This window comes from Podarcis tiliguerta, assembly GCF_965153285.1.
Source record: "Podarcis tiliguerta genome assembly, chromosome: 3".
Taxonomy (NCBI): domain Eukaryota; kingdom Metazoa; phylum Chordata; class Lepidosauria; order Squamata; family Lacertidae; genus Podarcis; species Podarcis tiliguerta.
This window is the reverse complement of record NC_139536.1, coordinates 25,124,697-25,145,436: the sequence shown is the minus strand read 5'-3', so window position 1 is coordinate 25,145,436 and position 20,740 is coordinate 25,124,697. Positions and strand designations below refer to the sequence as shown.

Here is a 20,740-nt window from a genome sequence, read left to right as displayed (position 1 = left end):
GAGGTCCGTACTTAGCCTGAAACTGTTCTTAACCTGAAGCACCACTTTAGCTAATGGGGCCTCCTGCTGCTGCCGCGCTGCCGGAGCACGATTTCTGTTCTCATCCTGAACCAAAGTTCTTAACCTGAAGCACTATTTCTGGGTTAGCGGAGTCTGTAACCTGAAGCATATGTAACCTGAAGCGTATATAACTCGAGGTACCACTGTATAGTTAATTGGGGGTTCTTGTAGCAAAACCGATAACCAACGCCTATAAAGCCAACACTACCACTTGCTAAATTTCCACACCACCAAGGTCCTTACACAGAACGTGTCAGCTTCTTTTTGTTTCCCAAACTAACACTACCTCCTTCTACCGCAGTCGAAACAAGCCAGACTTTATGAAGGCCTGTGAGAGTTCCTACTCCAGCTGGAAGTTTTCCAGTGGTTTCCGAACCTGGGTCAAAATGTCTCTGGTGAAAACGAAAGAAGAAGATGGCCGGGAGACGGTTGAATTCAGGCAGGAGGTAAGGAGGCAGCAAAACACAGCTTTCATTGCTGGGGGTGGGGTGTTCACACCATGCAGGTTCTTGATTCCGCAAGCGCTTTCTGCAAGATGTAGTGCCACCTCGTTCTCCTTCTGCTCCCATAAGGGACACGGTGCCAGAGACTAATCGGAGTGACAGAGGATGCAGCTCAGCATTTGTGCTTTAGTGACTCTTCATCCTGCACGTTCTCTGTCCTTCTCGTGCACTTCCCACTTCCCAGAGTGTCAAGAAGTTCATGGGCAGCACTTGAGAGAGCAGATTTTTCTTTTGGATGATCGTGAGCTCCGGAGATTCCTGGTGCTTTTGTAAGAAATCCAAAATCCACAGCCAGGCAAGGATGAGGACTGACCAAGTGATCAGAAAATAGCAAGCAGGTGTCACCTAAAACCTTTCCTCAGGAAGGATGTTAACCCAAAGCAGGGAGACGGGGAGTAGCAATGGAAGGAGAGACAAAAAGCCAGGCTGAGTGCTGTAGCCACGAGCTCTGCATTGCAGATTGATTGAATATAAATAGAGGAGATTGGAAGCAAGCAGGGATTGAACACAAGAAGCACACCTATCAGATACTAAGAGCAAATGTTGCACAGAACTCTTGTTTAAATGTCTTGACTCTCTTTCTCTTTAAATTCAACCTGCAACTGTTCCCTCTTTGCTCCCTCTGCTTGCTGAAGGCTAGGATGTTTCACAAAGATCAGAAAGAGATTCTCAGCCTTTAGGGAAGGTGAGTCTCCCTTGTTAAGGACCTGTCCACCCTTCCAGTTTAGCAAGGGCAAAGCGACTGGGCATAACTCCTCTCTCTCCCTCACCACCCGCCACCCCTCAGCTCCTTTGCGCTCAGTGCATTTCCGCCAGTGTCTTCACATTAAGTAATGTGTCTGTGAAAAAACAGATGCAGCAGTTCTTGGGTCTCTCTTGTAAACCACAGTCGAAGGCATCCTGAGTGCAGCCAGGGAGCAGCAGATGTGACAGGAGGAGGGGGTCTTGAGGGTCTTCAGTGATCATCGGTGTTTGGCTTTCGTTTCTCAACAAACTGTGTGCATGAGTGTGTTATCTCCGTGGGCGGGGAGGACGGCTGCCCTTGGTCTCCAGGTTGTGGACTTCACTCTGTCCTTAAGAGAGCCACCTCTCTCTTTCATAGATGGTCTTACGGCACCAGCTCAAGACCTTGTGTTTTGTTCCATTTGATTGCATGGCTCCCCCTTTTGTGCTCTGCTGTTGTTTTCTTTACTCGGTGGTTTGAACGCATTTTCCCAGGGGGGGGGGTCGTGCAGGTACCGAGTTATAAGACTTAGGTCACCTTGAGCTCCCATATTGGAGTAGAAAAGGACAAAATCCCAAAAGTAAATAGTTACAAGAGGCAGCCATGAATGCCAGGCAATGGTTTCCTTTGTGAGCTGAATGAAACTGTTTTTTAGAATTCCCCACATGCTTCTGTCCTGAATCTGTAGCATGTTTGGAAAAAGCTACTTGTCCCTTGGAAGAACGTGATAAAATCGGCACCCCCAATTTTTTACGAAGTGCATGGCAAGAGGCAGAGGATGCTAGAGGATAAAAGCTATTGATGGCTATCAGACATAATGGCTGCATTCTGCCTCCTCTGTCAAAGGCAAATGGGGAAGATCTCTGATGCAATCGAGTTCTGTGTGCAAGCTTCCCATGGGCATCTGCAGATGAAGGGTGGTATACAAATTTGAGAAAACATCATCACCATCTGGTTGGCCATTGTGAGAAAAGATGGACCATTAGCCTGGCCCAGCAGTGTTCTTGAGTAGCAACTTCAGAGTGTGGTTTTGTTCACTGAAGTCTAGCCTCAAAATGGCCCATCAGTTCGATATCCTTTGTCTTTTTGATGTTCGGCTTTTAGATTTCTAACCCTTTAAACTGGGAATATGTATTCTGGAGCGGATTATATGACACACTAACGGCAATAATCTTTCCCCCCTTGCCCTGTCGCCAGATCAGTGTGGTGAACTACATTGAACGAAGAGCAAAAGCAAGCGGCGACCAACTCTTCTTTGTTGTATTCGAATGGAAAGACCCTTTTATTCAGGAAGTTCAAGATGTGAGTAAACTAGATGCAAGGCTTCTGGCTTGTTTCTCTTAAAAAGCTAAACAGAAATGTCCACAATGATTGGAAATTGAGTAGATGGCTTTAATTGGGGTTGTTTAAAGAATGTGTGACCAGGAAGGTGGGAATTGGGGCGCTGTATGGACTAGTCCTGTTCCCATGACAACGTGTGCCATAGCCATCTCTCTCCCCTGCTGTCCAAAACTTGACAAGCATGGGAAGAGGCTCTATGGGAGAGCCAGCATGGTATAATGGTTAGAGTGTCAGACTAGGACCTGGGGGACCTGGGTTCAAATCCCCACTGAGCCAGGAAGCTCACTGCGTGACCTTGGGCCAGTCATTGCTTCTCAGCCTAATCTACCTCATAGGGTTGTTCATAGAATTGTAGCGTTGGAAGGGACCGCAAGGGTCATCCAGTCCAACCCCCTGCCCTGCAGGGATCTTTTTCCCAATGGGGGGCTCAAACTCATGACCTTGAGATTAAGAGCATCATGCTCTATCCTAGCTTGGTGACTCTCAGCTTAAAAAGTATGAGGATCCATCATGGAAGAGGATTGCATTTAGGGCAAAATGTGAATGCTCACTACTCACCGCTACCCGCACATTCCAAAACAAGGTTAGGATAACTTGTCCTTGACGCTAAATGTTATGTATGTGCAAGTAATGTCATCACTGTTTTTAATATGGAAGGACCACTGAAATGTGCCACCTTGAACTCCTTGCATGGGTTATAAATTAAATATGGTAAATACAGATGTGCCCATGTGTGTGTGTAGAAGTTCTCCACGCAAGCAGGGGCCCCTAGACCAATTAGCAGCCCCCCAAAAAATGTGAAGCAGATATCTAATTGCATACAACAGTGGTAAGTATACAGATCTTCTGCACATGGCATGGGAGAAGAATGACCACCATTGGCATTGGGAGTTGGATTAGCCCACACAACTCCATGACCCCCTTTGTGTGTTCCATCAACACACGGGAGGAAGAAAGTAGGCTGTGTTTCATCTCCAGAAGCACCCACACTTGGCTTTGGCTTAGCTTGATGTGCAAACTAGACCTGTATGTAGGTTCCTGCCTCAATCATTAATGGTGAAGGGACATCAGGCAGCAGGCTTGGAAAGACTGCTTGGAAAATGTTCTTCAGAGAAACAGCTCTCTCTGTTTTGCCTCCAGTGTTAAGAGGCAGTGTGGCTCTGAATACCAGTTACTGGGGAACAAGAACAAGAGAGGGCTACGAAACACAGTGCCAACTGGATCAGATAGGTCTTTGGTCTGATCTGATCAGCGGGGCTGTTACATTCCCAAGAGGGCAATTTATTCTCAGCCCCTGGACATGGATGATTGTGCATGGAGGAAAATGGTGTTAAGAGTGCAACTTTTCTTCCTCGGGTGGCTGGGATGCGGTGGGGGAGGCTGAAGCTATTAAGAGCTTTCACTTACAGTAACTACAAATCAAAATATTAGTTAAAATACCTGCAATGAAGGTCAAAAATATATAGCTATGAGGAAGAAAACCTGCATTGTAAACTTACCTCTTTCTCAACTTTCTCTTTCAATAGATTGTCACTGCAAATGCTTGGAACATGATTGCAATTCTATGCGGCATCTTCTTGGCTTTGTTCAAAGCAGCCGATTTTGCCAAACTCAGTGTGAAGTGGATGATAAAAATCCGGAAGCGGCACCTTCAGAGAAGAACTCAAGCCTTGAACCACATAAGCTGAGGGCTCAGCGCTACTGAGTTTTCTGTTACACTGGGGAACACGGGTGGCCTGAGACTAAACTAGCCTTCAGGTACCTTGGACAGAAAAGCTGCAATGGCAGAAGGACGACTTGCTTAACTGGAGTACAATACACTGGACACTTGGAAGTTTTAGAAAACTGTAAGAAGCTCCTTCTAAATCCATGCTCTTTTCTAGAAACCTGAGCTCCTTTGACTAAGCTCTGAACTTCTAGGAAGATTCCAAAAACTGTATTTAACCCTATTTTAACAGAACTCACAAGAAGGATAGACCGACAGGGCCCTTAGTTTGCAGGGAAACAGAACTGGCCTCTTTTAAACACATTTCTGCCTATGTTAAAATGGGACGTCTGCCTCAGAGTTAAGATTAGTAAGTCATGTTGCACGCCCAAGGCACGGTTTTTGTCTCTTGGGTCTTTAGTTAATATCTCGGGGGAAAAGACTCCAGCTTTAAGGGCTTACAGTACTTCTGGTTTAAGATATGTTTGTCAGTCAGTGGGTGGTACTGTTCTAGAGGAACGATTATCTGATTGAATGTTAAGGCAGAGAAATCTCCCAAGCATTGCTCTAGCAGAGAAGCACACCTCAAAGGAAGAAAGTATATTACTAGTAAAATTCTGGGCACTAGTTGTGTATTGAATCAGTGTTAATCTCTTAACTGACTCACACCCAAGTGATGGAAATTAGTATGGTCAACAATGGCTGACTATATGGTATTAATAGCAGTTCTAGCCTTTGGCATTGCCTCCTGAAGGAGTATGAACTCCACAGTGCCTGTCTCTAATCCACATTCAACTTGCAGTTGCTTCAGGAGGATACATAGACTAGATTGGCTTTCACTGAAGTTAACATTGAAAGGGGCTCTCTCCACAAAACAGAAGCACTTTTATCAAGCTTTCCTATTTGACTAAAATGTATTTGTGTCCTGAAGATTTTTCAGTAAAATTACATCTGTCTCCTACACTTACCTTTTCAAACTATTCTTGTTGGTCCATTAGACAGGCAGGGCCCTCCAACTTTCAGACCCCTTGTCTTGCCTGCGTGAGAACAGGGTACAACGGGTACAATTCTGCCGTGTGATAGTAATGAGAGTTGTACGGCTGGAGAAGCAAAACTGCACACTGAAAAGCTAGTCAATATTAGACTAACATCTTGCCTTCATTAGTTCTACAACATAAGCAGAACCTAGCCAGTTAGCCAAAATGCCTAGAGAAGCATTGCTGACTATCTCAGTTGTCCACCATAAGGAGAAATTCCTAATAGAAAATCCGTGCATATTTATAAACAGTGTACACAAGGAGCCCCTGTTGGGTTTTATTATTTTGGTGGTGGGGAGAATAGTCAGGAATGAATCCCCCACACCAGTATACTACCACCTGACCTACCAGTGGCAGCCCAGCAGGTCTTTGGATTTAGCAGTTCCTCCACCTCCCTTTCATTTCTTATACCTTGTATTTTATTGTTTTGCTATTTGAAGTCCACAGAAATCAAATTGTGATGCAACAAAGGACAAATCCTGAGCTCAAAAGCAGATGGAATAAGAGAGAATCCAAATCAGCTTTGGGTGAAGGCAGGGACAGACCTGAAGGGGGCAGTCAAGAGGGAGCATGTTACAGCAAATCGGTTTAATTGCATGTCAGTGGCTTGGGGGGGGGGGATCACAGAACACAGCTTTCCATGTGTATGTATCCCATGCCAAACAGAAAGAGATTAGCCAATGAAGTGAAAGTGAAACTAAGGATCATATAATGTAGGAGTAGCTTCATTTTCTCACCACAACAATTTCAGTTTGCCATATGGACTGATCCTCCCCTCTCCACACAGTTCTGGGGGTCCACAGTTCTAGGAGGGGGTGGCACATGGGGGAGGGGAAAATGCACAAGCAGAAGGTCCTTGCACAAGGCTACCGCTGATGGGACTCAGTTGAATCCCACCTTGTGTTCTCTGTACAAAGGCTCATTTAGAACTACACCAGAGGCTTATGTACATTCATTTCTTTTGCCAACTTCTCTCCTTTTCAGTTTCACAGCCCATATTTTGTTCAGTCCTTTCATTATATTTTACATAAATTTGAATACCTTTCTTGAGAGCCCTCCCCACCCCCAAAAACACAACCAAGCTTCTGTCTGGCATGGTAAAACTACAAAGATGGTAATATACAGCACTAATTACAAACATAAAGACTTTATTGATGCTGCTCAATCCCTCAATCTTTCAATACAAAACCATTTCCCGCACAATTGCAATTTAAGAGACTGGAATGGTACTCTGATAGAAAGTTCTGCAAAAAAAAAAAAGGACAACACACCACCTGATCAAGTAAAAAACAGACAAGACTTCTAGAGTCAGCTTCCCATCTTAAATAAGCACACTGTATTTTTCTTAAAGCAAAACAAGGAACTGTTTTGTCACACAGATGTTTCTATACCCAAATAGGAATTGCACCTTTAATAAGAGACTGGCCCATCTTGCAGAGCCATGCTGAAAGCAAAAACTGCTAGGCTCTCTAGAAGGAGTCCTGAGCTAAGTTAGGAGCTCCATTGATTGGCTCCACCCCCAGTTACAGGACCAGACAGATAATGACTGATTTCTCACTAAAGAGAGACATGAGAGCCAAGCACAGCAAAGCAACTGTTGAGTGGAAGCCAATGACAGTTTCTCTTTATCCAATCATAAAGCTCACATGTGCTGTATCATATTTTTAACTTGTGCTTCATTTACACTCCATCCCCATAGCGCTTTGCTCTCTGAACCTCTTTTTGTAGGAATAGCTCTGAAATCTGTAATGGACAGATGATGAATATCTCATTCAGATACAGATTGCTATTCAATCCTAGACACATTTACTCAGAAGCAAGCCCTATTAAGTTCAATGGGGCTAGCTCCCATATAAGTAGGAATACAACTACAGCATTAATCTGAGAAAATACAGAAAACCTAGAAGTTTCTTCCAGAATCTCAGCCAAAGTCTGGAGTAATGTGAAAGCACACTGGAGGGAAATGTAAATAGCTGGCTTCTATGCCTATGTGCAACACAATAAAAAAAGAGAAAATTTCAAGTCATAATTTTCACCACTCCCATAATTAAATCACACACATCATGGATGATAAAATTCATTTCTATGAAATGTCAGAAGTGACAATATAGCAATGATTAGAGACAAATTTACAATATGCTGTGGTAAATAATGTCACATTCAATTATTGTATTTAAGTTCAAAAAATTTCATTTACATTTTGCCAGAGGGGGAAAAATGGCCATTTCAAATATACTGATGAGGTTTCTCTTTTGCATTTTTACATAGTTTTTAAAAAAATGTGTATAAAACATGCCTCACAAAGAGAGGCTGTCTCTCTCATTTGGCACTTGATCATTTTGTGCATTTGTCACGGAGGACGTGTTGCTCGGCTGGTCAGACACAGCGTTCTTTAGCTTTAGTTCTTCCAGCTTTTGCCACAGTTCTTCGCGTTCCAGCTCTTTCTTCTTCTCTCTGTAGAAAAGTAAAGCAATGTGAGTCTTTGGTTGCTGTGCACTCAACGAATTTGATAAAGCAGGCGTATCAGAAGTCCTGTTTATTATAGCGTGAGCTGGTGTCCACTGCCTGTTGGTGGCTAACTGGCAGTTTACAAGCCGCATCTGACCCACAGCACCTACTGGTTCTGAAGTGGACCTCATACACAGCTCCTGGATTGGCCCAACAGCATCATGTGAGGCACTTCTTCCCAGGTCGCTGGACAAGTAGTGAGAGATGCCCAGAGGGCTCTGGGGTGACTTTCCAATCCACTGCAGATAAAGGAGTTTAATAGAGGTGCTGGCAGCAGAAAAGCTGTCCTCTCTGAAAGAATTCCCTAGAGCAATGTCCTTTCCAATGTTGAGAGGACTGGGAAGTGGGAGGAGAGAATGAGTGGCAATGTTATGCCAGGAATACTCAGTGCCCCAGCAACTTGGATGGAAAATTGATCCGTTCCTTGAACAGATTTATAAGGAATATTTTAGACCACATTTCTGCCCAAAACATCCTTCAAGGTAGCTTTTCAGTGTAAACTCAAAATCAAATAATAAAACAATATACTGATCAACACAGAAGCAGCAAAACGCCCCATATAGGAACTGTCTTGACAGGAAAAACAAAGGATAAAAAAGGAACCGAAGACCCAGCAAAACAAAAAGGTTTTTAAAGAGTATTGACTGTAGTGGAAGGGGTCACACAGATCTCCTACCTAGTGGAAAGAGTTCCACAGCTTAGATGCTGCTACTGAAAAGGCCCTGTGTCATGTCATTGTTAGTTGCACATCTGACAGTGCCAGGACACTTTTACAAGGTCTCTACCAGGTGCCACTGGCATGGCAGGACAAGGCCACAGAGCTGCCTTCCTGACCAGCATCAGGTTTGCTTGATGAGGCTAGTGGGGAGAGATTTATTTAGCTACAAATTTACCATAATGTCAAATTAGCATTAATTTAGAGGATGTTTTCAGGCACATTTTGTATAGTCAAAATGGAGGTGGGTGAAAGAAGTAAATACCTTTGTCTTTCTGCTTTATAAGTACTTGTGAGTTCATCAAACAGTTTCCCATTCATCTCCATCAGTGTTTTCAGCACATTATATACTAATGCCACAATGGTCCTAGAAGAAAAGGAAAAGTAGAATGTTAAATTAAGAGAGAAATGTTGTGTTCCAACCTTTGTCTTGAATGTCTGACTTTTGTTTCCATTCTGTATAAAATACAAGGCAGCAATATAATCAATTAGGTTTAAAACAGATGTTCTCTCTTGAATATCTGCAGCTTCACGACTCAACTTGCACACTGGGGACTTTTGCCTTTCAAGTTACAAAACGCTGGGAAGGAGTTCCAGCTAATCCAGCTGAACTGATTGTTGCCATTGTAATATTACATAGTTCAAATATTGGAAGCGTTTGGTATGCATCACAATGTAACATCAAAATAGGGAATGCTATTTTCAACAAATTCCTATGTTCAAATAATGTTATAAATGCTACAATTGCAAGAAAGAAAGCACTTTCATAATGGCTTCCATTTACAAGGACTCAGTTAGAACTTAAGTTTATCTAAAACCTTTTGAAGAAACAAGAAAATATTTTTTTTGTGTTTTCTGAGCAGATTTGTCTACAAATTTCACTCAGTCTTTCATTTTGTGATACTCCTTCTAGAGAGACACTATTTTTCATAATCTGCACACACACACACACACACACACACACACACACAATAAATTCATTACCAGTGATAACCAAGAGCCACCATGACCTTTGGGGTCTCTTCCAACTCTCTGGTTCTATGATTCTGTGAAATGTATAGTGCAGATTGTGCCTAAGCCTTGAATCAGTTTCTGCAAGGTTAAATCCTATCCAACTAACCTATTTGAGTTCTTTGAGACAATCAATAGGCATGTGAATAGGGGTGTTCCAACAGATATTGTGTACTGAAGACTTAAAAACAACAACTCTTGGTAACATCCCTCACCAAAGACTCCTGGGTTAAGCTTAGCTGTCAAGGAGTAAGAGGACAGGTCCTCTTAAGAATCAGTAACTGGTTAAAGAACAGGAAGGAGAGGGCAGGAATAAACAGATTAAGTCTCCCAATAGAGTGTTCCCTCCAGTGATTTTTACTGGGACTGGTAAATGTAAATGATCTAAAGTTAGGGGTCAGCTGTGAGGTGACCAAGGTTGCTACTAACAGCAAATTGTTCAGGTTAGTAAAAAAAAAAAAAAGATTATAAAGATGCTACAAACCAATCTCTCCAAACTGGGTTGAATGGGCAGTAAAATTGCTATTGCAATTCAATGCAAGCACAAAGTGATGCCCATTTGGGGCCAAAAAAGTTCTAACCATATATATGCCAATGAGGTCTGAACTAGTGCTGACTAGTGAGGAAAGAGATCTTGGGGCCATGATAGATAGCTTGACAAAAATGCCAACCCAATGTGTGGCAGCTATGAAACAGGCGAATTCCACATTTGGAATCCTTATGAAAGGGATTGAAAATTAAAATGCAGGCATCACAGTGTCATTATACAAATCTATGGTGGAATTCAGCACAGTAGGCCCGCAACTGACGTGGGCGTTGCATTCTGGGGATCGTGCCTGAAACCGAAAATTGCATAGAGTCAAAACCCATTGCATTCAGTGCCAGGTGGGATTGCCAAACTTTTTCCCAGAACCCCGTCCCCCTTCGCCCCCTTTTAATCCCCCCCCCCACATGCCTAAAGCTGAATTTGCACAAGTTAAACGAACCCAAGTTGCAGGCTGACAGGTACTGTGAGATGTAGTGATGGTTACCAACTTGGACAGCTTTAAAAGCAGATTAAACAAATTCCTGGAACATAAACTATCATAACTAGTAGCCTTTGTTCTACGTACAGTATCAGGGGCACCAGCTGCTATGAAGCAGGAGCAGCAAAGTGCTGCTGTGCTCATGTCCTGCTTGTGGCCTTCCCATAGGGACTTGACTACCCTTTATGTGAACATGATGCTGAACTAGATTGGTCCTTCCCCTGCAATGCAGCAATCTTTCACCCAATGTGGGGCTCAAACCCACAACCCTGAAATCATAGAATCACAGAATTATAGAATGGGAAGGGACCCCAAAAGTCATCCAGTCCAAGCCCCTGAAATGCAGGAATCGAAACGAAAGCATCCATGACCAATGGGTTAAGAGTCTCATGCTCTACCAACTAAGCTATCCCACAACCACAGCAGTTACTGTATGAATATCTGAAGGAACTTTTGAAAGACTGAATGCTAAAAAATACATACGGATTCCAGTGTTCTTTGGAGATCTTGTATAAACTACCAAACATAATTGGCAGAATTTTATCAATGTTCTCCTCAATCAGACCCAGAATGTATTCATTGTTCCAGAAGTACAAAGCCCTTTCAGCAACCTGAAATATACATACAGGAATTATCAGGACTGTGAGGTTGCATAGAGTCTGTTAAAATTTTTGAAAATGCCATGTTATACCTGAAAATGTGAACTTGACACACACTTGGCTATCTGTTTAAAGAGAGGTTCTTGTATTTTTTTGAACTGTGTTGGTTCTATAACATCCAGGATTTCTTCAATTTCACCTAAAAACATGACCTGTTATAAAGAAAAGCATGTGGGCTTGATTCTAGTCACATCACAAGTGGCTACACAACAGATCTGTGACAAACAGCAAGTTATTCTAGAGGGATTTGGTAACCAAACTCTTGAGCGCTAGAGGGATACCTCCATATACAGACACCGACCACAAAGGGATGGACTTCAGTGCTAAGACAATTATTTTTAAAATATGAGTAGAATCCTACTTATTAGCAATATTACAGCTAGAATAAACAGCGTTCAGACATGCTGGCCTGTTAATTATTATTATTATTTGCAATTCAATATATGGAAATTAATAAGAACTGACCTCTTTCTGGCTGCATGTTTTTGGCCAAAATTTGAGCAATCCTCTGATAACCTAGGTTGTAAAAATAATTTAATAGGAGTCATTACACACCTGTTAAGATTGATTTATACATTTAGCCACCCACAATGCACAGAAAGATTACCTTAATTTTGATTACTATAATTATATAATTTTAGATAAATGCATCTTGACTTTGAGTGCAGTTCTGTTCCAGTCATATCTCAAACTGTTTTAGCTCTGTTTTCGAAGGATAATTCATACATTTATTAGTGTTATAGTATCTTCTATTATTCTCTTGGAATTCAACCCACGGCTTTTAAAAGGCTGAATTTATTTTTCTATCTGTACAAAAATGTACATGGTAACTTTAAAAACCATTTACACGTTACACAAGAAACTACAAGGAGTCAGATAAACCATTAGTCCATCTAGCTCACTCAGTGTCGGAACCACACTACCAGTAGTGGCATATAGGAGTCTTTCCCACTTCCCAATTATTTGGACAAACACTGATCTTTCAACAAACACCAAAGGAATACGCCATTCTTTAATTTTCAATCTTAAATTGATTTAACGATACCTTTATTCAGGTTCCATTTGTTGTCTGTATTGCACATATCAACAGAAATGTGGGATACAAATTTGTGGGACAAGAAATACATGTAATGCTAGAAATGTCTACTAAACTCCACTTTTTCATGTAGGTCAAATGTTTATCAATATCGGCTTTGTTAAACAAATCTGGTCCACCATAAGCACTGCTTAATGTAAAATTCCCAGAGGCGAAAAGTCTATGTAGTAATTTCAAGAGTCTTGCTAATTCAATTATTTTAAATTGTTCAGAATTCAAGCAAAGTCTAGATCTATGACTTAGGCAATTCCTATTAACAAGCCATCAAGCTTGCAAAATTTGGCATGGTTTAGTAGCCAAATCATTATTTGTATTCACACTGACCCTTCCTTGCTTCTAAATCCTCACACATGTGGACAATGAGGCGGGCATGTTTTTATCTCCTACAAATCTTTGGGAGCTGCACAAACATAGTGGAACCAATATTATTTTTTTTAAACCAAGTGCACCAAAAACTGAGCATACATCACTTACCGGTTCTGTTAACGTCATATCTTTTTCCAGGAACTGAACAACACAATAGGCCAGCTGAAACACAGATAAAAGGTTTAAATTTTTGTTGAAAAAGATAATATTGCACAGGTTTTCACTGTTTTAAAAGGCAATTAAGCTTGTGGCCCATACAAGATAATTACTAAATCTACAGAAAATGAGACTAATATAAAACTCTGGTTAAACTTTATGATCTGAAAGATCTGGACTCAAATTCTGATCTCGAGCACTCCATTCTTCTCTGCTGTGAGGGGAGGAGGAACAACTGGTCCAGGAGAGCTTCAAGTAGAGGATCTCCTGGTTTAGTGAAAGTTGGTTGTCCACTTTCCTCCTAGTCAAGGAAAGATGGCCAGGAGAATGCAACCCTAGTATGGGAAGGGGGATGGAGAAAGAAACTACATACTAAGAGGAAGAATATGAGCATCACTGCTGACACTGTAAGTAGTAGTAGTAGTAGTAGTAATAGTAATGAATTCATTAATTGCCTTCTAAACCACTGTCTGAAGGCAATTTACAGATAAGAAAATTAAAAGCACAAGTACAAATCCATTTAAAACAAAAATAAAACCCTAACAAGAGGACACTTGTGGTAAAGACCCATTTATCCAGCTGTGGCAACCCAGTTGGATGGGTGGCATTTATTATTATTGTTATTATTACTACTATTTTAATGGGTGTTATTTTTTCATTTCATCTTTGTTTTTATTATGTATTTTGTGTTTTTAACTTGTATTTTTATGTTGTGAACTTCCCTGAGACCTATGGATGAAGGGTGGTGTACAAATTTAACAACAACAACAACAACAACAACAACAACAACTACTACTACTACTACTACTTAAAGCCATGTCTCCCGGGTGCATGCTTTACTTTTCTAAACTGTAATATATAGGTCAACTGTAACAAATCCTGTACATTCCTAGAATCAACCAAGTACATGAGAAAAATATGTATCTAAAACAGAGAAAACAATTGTAACAGACAAAAAATAAAAGGCAACTATAAAATAGACACATAAGGTGAGTAGTTGCACATAAGTCCAAGTAAAGATTATCAATTTTATCAGATCATCAAGTATAGTTTCAGATTTGCCAGGCTTGTGACGAGGGTTGCCTTGAATCTGAAATATTTCCAAAACCTTAAACTAAAGTAAGCTAACTTTTTCAAAAATAACAAATAAAAATCAGAGCATGTGGTCATATCTGCATAGCCTAGAGTATTCCAATCAAGATTAAAATCCAGTAGCATTCACAGATAGACATACCTGTGCATGAAATAAAGCTAAAGCCTTTGCAGTATGCATAGGGATGAGAACCTTCATAAGGAACTGCTTATGTTCTGCCTTCAGTGGCAATGCAAAACCATTGATAATACTGTAGGGGGAAAGAAATTAGACAGGAAAGATTATTACTGTACTGTTTTAAAGATAAAAATGAACAGTTAATATTAAAAATGTAGCATAAGATCAATCCATCAATGCACTAAATCCAAAATTTCTTTGTAAAGATTTATTGCATTAATCCTGTTGCTGAAGACATTGACTACAGGGAAGCAAAACTCAGGAACTGTTTATCAGGCTTGCTCCTTCCTCTTCAGCAATCAGATGCCCATCCTTTCAACCAGGAGCAGCAAGTGCTTTTGATGTTACAAAAAGCAGAATCAATCCAAAGCAGAATCAATGTAGCTAAGTTTGTATCAACTCAGTGAAGCTTCTAAGAACTTCTGATGTTTTGTTCTCCATATGGAACACACTTCAGTACAAGGGAAAACATGCAAACTGCATGATGATCATTCCATGACAAGGGTACAGAAGCCTATTCCATGACATGTGAATATTGCATGTACAAACATTGAAACAAATCTGTGGTAGGGGGTTAGTTTAGATAAGAGCTCTCCAAACAGGCAATTCATAGCAACTGGGGTGAGCCTCAGAGTGCCCCCTTTTTAATACTTTGAAGATGGGCTTCAACTCAAGCACCTTACTTCCCAAATTAGGCAATGTTCCAGTTGCCAGTCACCATGAGGAATCCTCTTACTGAATTGTTTTGAAAAAGTGTTCTCTGCTTTAACAATGTTCAGATGGGACGATAGTTGAACTGGCAGAAATGGTTTGGGTGAAAGTCACACAGCTAAAAATTTAACTATAAAACTAATGCTTTGGAGAAAGGAAGAGACAGACAGGCTGTCACAGGCATCATATTCAGCCAACCTCGGTTCCTGGCAGTCATCCCATAGTTGTAGCATCACATGATGTTTCTACAATTTTAGTTTATGGTGTAAATCATTTAACAGGAAGCTAGGGAAAGGATTCACAATGTACCAGGGCAGTGCTGCAGTTATGGGATGATCCTGAGGCAGGGTTGGAACAATGTGTTAGTACATTAGGTAAATGCAACCTGAGGCATAAAAGCTAACACAAAGGAGAAACATCATCATCATCATCATTACTACTACTACTACAACTTATAGCCACCATTCTGGGCCATACTAGAAGTGGTTATGGCAGTCCTGATTTACCTAAGGAGGGAACTCAAACACAGAGAAGGGCCAAGTTTAGCAGTAGTATGGATGATGGGTGCTAAACCCTTTCTGTGTCCACTATTTATCACCCCATAGTCCCTTCATCAAGCCTTTTATATCCAACCAAGATCACTTCTGTTATAAGAGCTTGGCTGAGGGGCATTTTAATCAACGAGAAAAGCTACAAAGAGGAAAGTGGCTGGCAGAGGCCAGAGATTTGGTTCTACATTTATCACCAGCAAGCCCCATTTATGGTTACATTTTCCAACCACCTCTTTCTGTGTTTAACACACATGGAATTGCTGCTTCCACACTCAGGGAGCAAAATCAAGAACAAAATCCACCAAATCTTTTGAACATTGCTCAAATGGCTCTGCCAATTGCCCTAGGACCTTGGGTGAGTAATAAACTGTAACAATAATGATAATAATGATAATACCACCACTTAATTGGCTAACTGGCGAAAGAGTAAACCTACCTTCCTAGTATCTCAAGTAGCTCAGCAACACCATTAAAATGTTCTGTTTCATATATAAACCTGTCAGGATACATTTACAGTCAGTCAATATATGAGCAAAATGGAACACAGAAAGTAAACACATACACACACACTTCAACAGTTTCTAATAAATAAATAAAAATATTAATTTGCTAAGCTCAGCTTCATTTTAGTCTAGAAAGAAGGGAATCCATTTGCAATATTGTACAACAATGCTCAAGCACTAGAGGTAGAGAGGTAGGTTGGGGTGCATCTAAGCCATATTGCATATTCGGTTTCAAGTCACCATCACTAAACATCCATTCATGCATAAAGCTTGCCATATCAGCAACCAGGCCTGATTAATTTCTATAATTTTAGAAAGAGGAAAACCATCAAATTGATTTTTAAAACCACAAAGAAAAGGAGACAAGTTAAATGTCTGTCTGCGCTAGAGGAATGGATATGTCATTACATCCCTGAAAATTCAATGCCACAGACATGGGCAGACACTCCACTCTCTCATACTACTCTCTCAAAAACCCCTTGCATGTTGCATATGAATTACAGACATGTCTCCAGAGCTGATACACTGAAGTAGCAGACGGTATTTGCGCTGCTGCCAGAGGAAAAGGAGAAGGGGGAGCCCCGCTTGCACCAGATCTGGGAGTCTAGTACTAAATCATAGAAGAAAGCACAGCAAGGCTGGAACAAGAATGTGCAGTTTCAAGTAGCAAGCACAGTTAAAGTGTTCATAGTGGAGGAGCAGCCTTTCTATACATTGAAATACTACTGGTTTCAGCTTTTAAAAAACACATAGACACTTTTCTTCATAAATCTGTATGGATAGAAGTTACCATATTTTTCGCTCCATAGGGTGCACCAGACCATAGGGCGCACCTAGTTTTTAGGGGGGGGGGAATCAAGAAAAAAAATCTTATTATCTCCCCCCAGCCCCTAAGAGCAGCGTACAGGCTACACGCAACCTCTCCCTGCCGGAGGGCTTGCGCGCGGCTATGTCACAAGCCAAGGCAGCCAGCGGGATGGATCCCGCTCGCTGTTTTGGCTTCCTCTTTAGCCCCACGCAACCTCTCCCTGCCGGTATTTGATTAAATAGTGACTTTTCTAGCAATACTTGATCATTCTCCTTTATCCTGGCCAGAACCTAAGTGTGACAGAACCTAAAGCCCTGCCTGTTTTATATGTGAATTACCACTTCACTGGACACCTATAGCAAATATAAATCTTTCCCAGGAGCTACGGCTGATCAAGGGAAAGTATACTTATCTTTGAAGTTTGCCCCTTCAAAAGGAAAAGAAATTCCTTGCACATTTACACTTCTCCAAGTGCTAAATAAACTTCCAATGCCCAGATGTTTAAACAGTCCAAACTTATGGTTTCATGCTTGAAGCCTCCAATCTGCAAACAATGGTTGCTGAATCTGCTATTTGTATATAATAGTTTATGCCTGAAACTTTCTTGTTGCCAGAGTCAGCTTTATTATCTGCAGTTCACACCTCCTCTGGCATGCAAAGCGTGAGCTGTTTCTTACAGCGGTTTTCAACTGGGGGGGGGGGATATGTGAGCAGAACAACTTCTGCTTGTGCAGCAGGACCTTCCACCCCTCCCCCCATGCCACACCCAAATTTCCTCCAGAGGGTTGGGGAAACTTCCAGGATAGATTATGGGGTGTGCGGGGAGAAGGGGGGTGGGAGTTCCTGTTGCACAGCAGAAATTGTTTTGCTCACGCAAAGCACTACTTAGAGCTACATTGAATACAACGCTGTCTTTCAAAGCACCTGAAGCTACCTATCGTTTAGGAGGAAAACAGACAAAACCCCTATTTTTGGATGCACTTTATTCATATGTTATTCAGAAGTGGGTGAATAATTCATATCCGTCAATGAATTCAATCAGTTTAACTGGAATTAAGTAGGCATACAATAGCAGCCAGGTTGCACAACACGTCAGTTTGGGATTTATGGAGAAGATAGGAAGAATGTTCTCAAGTTATGGAAAGTTACCTCAAGGGGGAGACAGTCCATATTTCCCTAGTCCTTTAACCCAGCAGCAACTCTTTAAATCCATTGCTTTCAAGTGTATGAGAAGGGTGGTTTTTTTTGTTTTGTTTTTTTAAATCCTCATACATGTGGATACGCACCCTAGTAAAAAACTGTGGCCAAGTAATTTTATTTTTGTTAAAATACATTTGCAAGATTAATTTGTATGTTTAGTAAACAAACAAACAAATACTACATATATTGTACCTGAGAAAAATATTGTTGATTTGTTTTCTGATGAATGCTCTTAATCCTAGGAATTTGCCGTAAATTCGGTGAAGAACTGTTTTTAGGAAGTCTCGTTCTCGTGGATCTTCACTATCAAAAAGCTCCAACAGCTATTAATAAAGCATTGCTTATTACTTCAATACCCAGTAACTAAATCCTAACTGAAAGAAAAACAACTTTGACCCGAATTCCTCCCGCCGCCCTCTAAACTATACCAAAATTAAGCACTGGATTGATTCAGTGACATGTTGTCAAAAATTACTTCACACATAAATGCAGGTCAGGGAAGTTCTCAGTGAATTCATTCTTTATAAACAGCATTACATAAGAAAGAGCAAAAGCATAGATGCTACATCAATCCTTCAGGCAGGTCGGGGAACACACAAAATCTACAGCAAGGAAATACCTTTAATTGGGATCAACCAAACCACAATGCTGTATCAATTTTCGGTTGGTTCTAATAAAAGTATTTCTCTATTTTAGAGAACAGGAACAATATTACTGCTATGTAATAAGTTCATAAAACATTTCCTTAAAACTGGTTGTAATTATACCTATCTAAGCCCACCTAAGGGACGTGGGTGGCGCTATGGTCTAAACCACTGAGCCTAGGGCTTGCCGATCAGAAGGTCAGTGGTTCGAATCCCTGCAACGGGGTGAGCTCCCGTTGCTCGGTCCCTGCTCCTGCCAGCCAACAGTTCGAAAGCATGAAGTGCAAGTAGATAAATAGGTACCGCTTCGGTGGGAAAGTAAACGGCATTTCTGTGAACTGCTCTGGTTCACCAGAAGCGGCTTAATCAATGCTGGCCACATGACCCGGAAGCTGTACGCCGGCTCCCCCAGCCAATAAAGTGAGATGAGCTCCGCAACCCCAGAGTCGGCCACGACTGGACCTAATGGTCAGGGGGCCCTTTACCTTTAAGCCTACCTAAGCCTCTGAAATGAATGTGCACAACCCAGATATGTTACATAAGCAAATCCTGCTAAAATAAGACTTAGGCATAGTTAAAAAAAATTAAAGCACATTATTTCAGTAAGACTCAGGTTTAGGTCAATTTAACCATGAAATGAGCCCCAAGTTGCTAAATTAGCTGAAGTGTTCAGTGGCAATGTTAAGTAGTTTTCTCCACCACAGTTTTGTTTCTTGCTCTACACAATGATGCATGCAACATTGACTCAAATCCAGAGTTCCCATAAGCAGAATCAGCTGCTCCTGCTTTAAGTCTTTCTCCCTCTGCTTCCTGAAAATCTACTCCAGATAACTGGGGGTCCCTTTAAGACAACTTGCTTTTCTGCCAGCGGAAGCATCGACTAGATTGAAGCTCTCCTGCAAACTAAAGAAGCCTTTCCATTTGTGGAATAGGTTCTTTAGAATCAACCAATTATCTTCATACAAAATTAGCAAAATTACAAATATTTCAGATGACTATTTACCTGTTGTACAAATTTCTGGTCAATGTGACGTTTTGCGATGCTAGGTTGGAAATCAGGACTTTCTAAAAACCTTAGTAAAAATTCATACACCAGCTAGGAAAGAGTAAAGCAGACACATTTAGAAAATATACCTTTAAATGCAATAAATTAAAAGTAGTAAAAAGCTTATCCACTATGTAAAGGGCCAGCAGAAGTTGTTCCAAATAAAAGTAAATGTGTTGGCTCTTAAAGAGACAGCACCTCTTTTCCTGATCTACTGTGATATTTCAGCAGCCAAGTGTAGCCTCTCTCAGGCTTGATGCAGAGGAATGTTTTCCTGATCCCCTTTTAACCATTCTTAAGATACCAGGAGTGCTTCTGAGCACACATGTGCCCAGAGGTTTTGGGCCATATGCTGCCAGCAGGGATATACAGAGTATCCAAGCCAAAGCACAGAAGAATCAAACATGAGATGACAGTTAGGTGCATCCAGGGCAGCAAAGAAATCAAGATAAATGAGAACAGAGTAGAGACAAATATAGATTTGACAGTAAGGTAATCAATAATTCTGTGAGGGTCAGGTTCAGTTGAGCTGCCTTCCAAATCTACAATTCTATGATTCTATGAACTTAAAGAATGGAAGCTGTGGGTTCAGAAAGTGACTGAGAAAAGTCAAAGAAGTAGGAGTAAACCTCAAGTTCAAGGAGTTTGGATGTGAAAGGGAAATCAATATTATATAGTTACTTAGGAATAAAAGGTATATATTACATTTCCAAAACTGCTACCCTAGCATACTACAGTGGTACCTCGAGTTACATATGCTTCAGGTTACAGACTCCGCTAACCCAGAAATAGTACCTTGGGTTAAGAACTTTGCTTCAGGAGGAGAACAGAAATCGTGCTCCGGCGGTAGCAGGAGGCCTTCAGGTTAAGAACGGACCTCCGGAACGAATTAAGTACTTGACACGAGGTACCACTGTACTAGCATACTGCTGCATGAAACGTTTGAAAACCGAAAATCAAAGGGCTATTGGCAAAGTGAATGGTGAAAATGGAAAAAAGCACCACAGAAGCTGTTGAACTTCCAAGGCATGTTTGAAAACAGAAGCATTCACTTCCAGGTTTTTGGTGTTTGGCTTCCAAAATGTTTGGCAGCCAAGATGTT

General features: G+C 41.2%; 2 protein-coding genes across 4 annotated transcripts in view; one reads left to right on the top strand and one right to left on the bottom strand.

The window, feature by feature from the left end:
- Positions 1–5,296, top strand: part of PACC1 (proton activated chloride channel 1) — a 63,278-nt gene extending 57,982 nt beyond the window's left edge. For all 3 annotated transcript variants that reach the window (XM_083433143.1, XM_083433141.1, XM_083433142.1), the window contains 3 exons: positions 362–506; positions 2,485–2,589; positions 4,155–5,296. In XM_083433143.1, the coding sequence (XP_083289269.1) occupies positions 362–506; positions 2,485–2,589; positions 4,155–4,316 (412 nt within the window). In that variant the 3' untranslated portion in view covers positions 4,317–5,296. The remainder of the gene's footprint in view (positions 1–361; positions 507–2,484; positions 2,590–4,154) is intronic.
- Positions 5,297–6,501: 1,205 nt separating this feature from the next.
- PPP2R5A (protein phosphatase 2 regulatory subunit B'alpha) overlaps positions 6,502–20,740 on the bottom strand; it is a 44,476-nt gene continuing 30,237 nt past the window's right edge. Inside the window, exons 4-13 of the mRNA XM_083433108.1 lie at positions 19,597–19,689; positions 18,142–18,272; positions 15,875–15,934; positions 14,141–14,249; positions 12,859–12,912; positions 11,754–11,804; positions 11,321–11,440; positions 11,113–11,240; positions 8,859–8,960; positions 6,502–7,824 (exon numbers count right to left, since the gene is read on the bottom strand). Coding sequence (XP_083289234.1) covers positions 7,668–7,824; positions 8,859–8,960; positions 11,113–11,240; positions 11,321–11,440; positions 11,754–11,804; positions 12,859–12,912; positions 14,141–14,249; positions 15,875–15,934; positions 18,142–18,272; positions 19,597–19,689 — 1,005 coding nt within the window. The 3' untranslated portion in view covers positions 6,502–7,667. The remainder of the gene's footprint in view (positions 7,825–8,858; positions 8,961–11,112; positions 11,241–11,320; positions 11,441–11,753; positions 11,805–12,858; positions 12,913–14,140; positions 14,250–15,874; positions 15,935–18,141; positions 18,273–19,596; positions 19,690–20,740) is intronic.